Source organism: Zea mays, chromosome 9 (assembly GCF_902167145.1).
Source record: "Zea mays cultivar B73 chromosome 9, Zm-B73-REFERENCE-NAM-5.0, whole genome shotgun sequence".
Classification (NCBI taxonomy): domain Eukaryota; kingdom Viridiplantae; phylum Streptophyta; class Magnoliopsida; order Poales; family Poaceae; genus Zea; species Zea mays.
The window spans coordinates 53,111,214-53,116,674 of record NC_050104.1 but is presented as its reverse complement, the minus strand read 5'-3'; the positions used below and the strand labels follow the sequence as shown (position 1 = coordinate 53,116,674).

Below are 5,461 nucleotides of genomic sequence, written 5' to 3'. Positions count from 1 at the left end.
GCTCCTCTTAAACCACCTGTTCTTCGCTTATGGAGGGGGGTGTGAGACAGCAAGGGTGAGCTCACACATGTTCATCGCTTAACAAGTTGTGGGGAATAATGTGCATGAACTCACCAAAGGTGGGAGTTCATGTGATGTGTAAGGCTGATCAACAATAGGGGTTAAAGCTGAGCATTGCTTTTAATAAGTTGGTCAAATTTTATTAGCAGTTACTAAATGTAAGTAAATACCAAACCATAATAAGAACAGAACAAAATTAATAAATAATCCCATGCAATGCAAATGAAAAATTAAATTTAGTTCCATAATTTAATCATGCGAGAGTCCTGAGCTGCTCTTGACTGTGAGTTCGGCTAGTATACCAGTTTTACACTCTGCAGAGGTCGTACCCTGTGCCCACAAGTCATGTTACCCATCTGCCAAGGGATCGCGACTCCCATACACCTCTACCAAGGAAGCGAGGCAGGGCAACACTACGAGGCCTTTACAAAGTTCCACTAGCTTCCGAAAACCAGCTACAGTTTATGGGAAGAGCAATTGTAGGAATCCCCTGTCTGACTGCCATCGCAGCAAAATCAACCCGAGAACCTCCCTACATGCCTACTCCACTACTGCCCTTGCCCCTTTCGGGTAAGGTAGTCGTCGACTAGCTTTCCTAATTAGTCAGCCAAGGGCGTCCCATTCCACCCTTGTGGTGGCACGTGTTTCTCAAGTTAAGCCCCATGTTCCAATTAAAAATATAATGATCTTGACATGAACATAAATAAAATAACAGAATAATTGGAACATGGATATAATGAAATATTAACCCAAAACCATGTAAAGCAATAGCATAACTAACCAAATGATTCAGGGATAAACAAGGTAAAAAGGATAAACAGACTAGGGTGACCTATTGGGTCCCATCAAATTTAAACCTATACATGAATAAGTGATATTAAAGAACATTATTGGGTAAAAAGTGGTTAAGGGCATAACTTGCCTTTAATGAGCTCCTGCTCAGCAACTTCTATCTGCTGAACACCGAGATCCTCAGCCACTGGCTCTTCTACTCGCCACAATACAAACAAGCATAGTATATAGAGAAAATTAACATCACACCAAACATGTAAAAAAATACATAATAATAATCTACACATTAAAATAAGATCCTAGGAACAAGAATCATTAATTTTGGAGTTATGAATTTTAAGTTATGAATTTCCAAAGGTTTTAAGTGTTTGATACAAGATTAATTAGGATATAAATATTAATATGGGTTTCATGTCAAAACAGTGGCACTATTTGATAAACAATAATATTACAAAATTATAGAAACTGGAATGAATCAATTTGTACTAAAAATGAATTTTCTATGAATTAAATAAATTCTGGGAATTGTTTTTATATTAAATATTCATTTCTAATTCAATTTATCCAATTAAAATTGTCTCTGGACTGCGCGTATATTAAACGGAAACGCAGGGGGTCTGGTATAAAAATCCCTAAGACCCAGAGCGCCTCTGTTATGTGTAACACCCCAGGTGTTTATCTTCCGCAAACAACGATTATGGATTTAAGCGCGGGATATCAGTAAATAAAATGGACACTAAATTTTAATCATCTCGCAAAATTTCGAGTTTGTTATCGTATTTATTTCCATAATCTAAACAATTAAAAAGGGGTTCGAGAAACTTTTGGATTATCGAATCTTCACCGCTGGCGAATTTTGAACTGTTCGGATCACACGCGTAATTGAATACGAAAATCAGAAGACTTCTGATTTTATGTAAAATTTAGAGCCCCGTGCTATCCGAAAAGAACAATGCACACAACTTCTTGCCCACATGTGCGATGCGTGTCGTCGCTTCTGGAAGGATCGCAATCTCGAGGCCGCATCGATATCGCACATTTATTTCGCGATATGTTGAGTCATGTGCCTGTTTAAAATTTATAGATTAGGAGAATACGAATTTGGAAGCTCGATCCACCGTTGCGATCCATGTCCCAAATAAATTTATTAGAATTCAACGACTAAAATACTCAGTGCAAAATAATTAGGATCGCGCGTTGTCAGAGAAAAATCTTACGCGAGGTTGATAATCATGAGTATTTAGTAGTAAATCGTTCAAAGCAGATAAAGATAATTATAGCCGAACTCATGTAATTGCTAATTAGTTTGATTTCAATGAAATCAGTTGTAAATTAAAATATCAAAGTCGAAATCAGTTTTATTCGGGCTGTCGTTTCTCGCCCGGATCCAAATCTTCGGATATAAGTAATTGGTAAATAATTTAGTTCGCTAAATTCGGAGAAGGAAATATGTATCCGTATAGCGTATCGACCCACTATACATCACTAAAAATCTCAATCTAAAATATCTGCGATTTCCTTTAAAAAAATAGAAAAATCTAAAAAAAAGAAAAATCTTCTCACCGTGCTCTCTCTCCTTATCTCTTCACGCGCGCTACGCAGAATTTTTCTTCTGGCTTCGTTATATCCTGGCCGCCGTGTTGATTCCTGCTTATCTTCAACGCCGGCCAACCTCACTTCCCATGGCCGTCCTCTACCTCTCGGCTCTCTGTTGGCCGGTGTTCCTCTCCTCCTCACGGCGCCTCCTCTGCTCCAGCTCGGCCCCGCCCTGCGTGCGCTGCTCCCTGGCGCTCCTCCTCCTTTCTCCCAACCGCGCGTCCCTCCCATGGCTGCCTGCGCCGCGCGCCCTGCTCCTCTGCACGCAGCCGCGTTCCTCTACCGACCATCCATTTCCCTGCCGAGGTTTCGCCCAGCCGTCCTTCCTTTCTCTCAACTCCGGCTGCGCTGTTTCCATGCCTGGCCGCATCGAGCTCGGGGCCTGCTCGCTGTCCTTCAGCTCACGCCCGGCCCAGCTCGGATCTCGCTCCAGTTCGCCGTTCCCCCTTCCTTGCCGTGGAAGCTGGCCACTGCTGCTCGGCTTCTCTGGTGCGCGCGATTTGCCGGCCAGGTCCCCTCACCTGTGGTCTCCTCGCCGCGTGTTCTGGCCGTCGACCTCGCTTGGCCCTGTATCGTTAGGCTATTCAATCATGGTCGCTGCCGCGGGCGCTTGTCCCTGATGCACATTGCGCGGTATTTGGATCACGCCGATTGACTCCCGCCTTACGTCGTGTTGTGTGCCGGCTTTCCCTCGCGGTAGACCACGCCGTCGTATAACCTTGTTCGCTTCGCGGCATCACCATCGTCATCTGCCAGCTCCATCACTGACCTTTCCTAGTATTTTTTCCCCAACACCGAGTCTCTCTGACCTTACTGCTCATCGGTGCAATTTGTGTGCGTGGGTGAAGAAAGCGAGGCCCGTGTGCATCGCTCATCAAGTGCTTGGCCAAAGACTTCAATCGAAGGTCGTCATCGTTCATGTGATGATTGAGTCAAATTACAATATAGTGAGTTGATTCGCTATTTCTATTATTAGTTCGATCATTGGATTAGCTAGATTTATTAGTCGTGATAATTCTCGTGTTTAGCAGGCGTGTTGTGTGATCAGCTCCATATTCTTACTATTTTAGGTATTCTGCTCTGTTGCGTCATTCTTAAATAAATTGGAAGCGAGTAGCGTTAGCGAGCCAGTTTCAGTCGAAATACGAGAAGCCCCATGATAAAGTCAATGATTTTATCGGGTAGTTATTGTATTCTATATTTAGTAATAGACTGAGTGTCATGGATGAATGTTGATTGCTACTGGAATAATTTAAATGAATAGCATCGACAACTCTGTTTCGATTAAAATATGAGAATTTCATAATAAATGGTCTACATTAATGTTTTAAGTCATTAGGCCTTAAAATTATAGTCTTATAAAGATCTACAGTCCTTGATAATACTCTACTTACGAGACTATGGAATAGTAATTTTAAAGCTAATTGTAAAGCTACTAATTGTTATTCTAGTCCGAGGTATACTAGATTAATTAACCTAAGTATTATTAGTCTTTGGTACTATGTGTTAGCTAAGAAAAATATAAAATTCATACTTAGTGTGTTGTTCGTGATGTTTGAGCTAGCACCAGATGAGCATAAGAAGCACGAATATTATCGTTAGTATTATATCGACAACTGGCGTTTCTTGTAACTGGTTCTAAGGACTTGTTAGTAGTGTGTAATCCTCGACTGTATAACATTATCTAGTATTGTGCTAGTTCTTTTTAAATTCATACATGTGCATTATGCATTTCATTTAGGTACGATAATAAATTACGTGATGCGGAGGATCAGAACTGAGCATTGCCCTCTTTGTGTTTACCAAAGAGGATGGTTGAAGCTGAGCATTGCTTTTAAAGTTGGTCAAAATTTTATTAGCAATTACTAAGTATAAGTAAATACCAACCCAATTAAGTAGTAGAACAAAAGTGATAACAACACCCGCAATGCAATGCATATGACAAATTGAATTTAGTTCCATAAATTAATCATGTGAGGATCTGTTGCTCATGATCACGAGCACGACTGATATACCAGTTTTACACTCTGCAGAGGTTGCACATCTTTACCCACAAGTCATGTTACCTATCTGCCAAGGGAAGGCCACTCCCATACACCTATACCAAGGAGGCGAGGCAGGGTAACACTATGAGGCCTTTACAAGGTTCCTCTAGCTTCAGAAAACCCGCTACAGTTTCTAGAAAGCTCTAATGCAGGAACCCCTCGCCTGACCGATATCGCAGCAAAATCAACCCAAGGGCCTCCCAACACTGACCACTCCTCTACTGCCCTTGCCCTTTCGGGTAAGGTAGTCCTCCACTAGCTTTCCTAATTAGTCAGCCAAGGGTGTCCCATACCACCCTTGTGGTAGCACTGTTTTCCTGGGTGGTCGCTCCATGTTCCAATTAACATAATGACCTTATCATGAACAGTAAATAAAAAACTAATAATAAAAGTATGATCATGAATAATGTGTACCTCTATACCCAAAACCACATAAAGCAATAGCAGGTATTACCCAAAAATTTAGTGGTAAACAAGGTATAAAGATAGTCAAACTAGGGTAACCTTTTGGGTCCATCAAAATTAACTTATGCAGATCATAATGAATAATAAGAACATGATTGGGTAAAAAGAAGTGATCAAGGGCACAACTTGCCTGGGACATGAGATTCCAGGTACCAGGATGATCTTCAGATGACTCGTAACCTCGCGCTAGTCGTAGCAATACAAACAAACAGTGTATAGGTAACATCACACCAAACATAAGAACAAACTGCGTAATAATAATCTACGCGTCGCTACAAGATCGTGGGTTCGAGAACCACTAAAATCGGAGTTACGGTGATAAAATTATGATTTTCCGAAGCTATTAAGTGCCTAATATAGAATAAATCAAGTGGATAATTTTGATCTAGGTTTCATGACAAACAAAGTTACTATATGATAGACAATATTGAAACAAAATTAATGAAACTGGAATGGATTAATTTGGAGTTCAAACGAATTAATTATGAATTTTCTAAATTTTT

At 40.8% G+C, this 5,461-nt stretch overlaps 1 protein-coding gene across 1 annotated transcript; it reads left to right on the top strand.

Moving 5' to 3' along the window:
• The first annotated feature begins 2,201 nt into the window (after window positions 1–2,201).
• On the top strand, window positions 2,202–3,678 carry LOC103638394 (uncharacterized). Its single transcript, XM_008661324.2, has one exon. The coding sequence runs from the start codon at window positions 2,535–2,537 to the stop codon at window positions 3,066–3,068; it is 534 nt and encodes a 177-aa protein (XP_008659546.1). The 5' UTR covers window positions 2,202–2,534; the 3' UTR covers window positions 3,069–3,678.
• The last annotated feature ends 1,783 nt before the right edge of the window (window positions 3,679–5,461 follow it).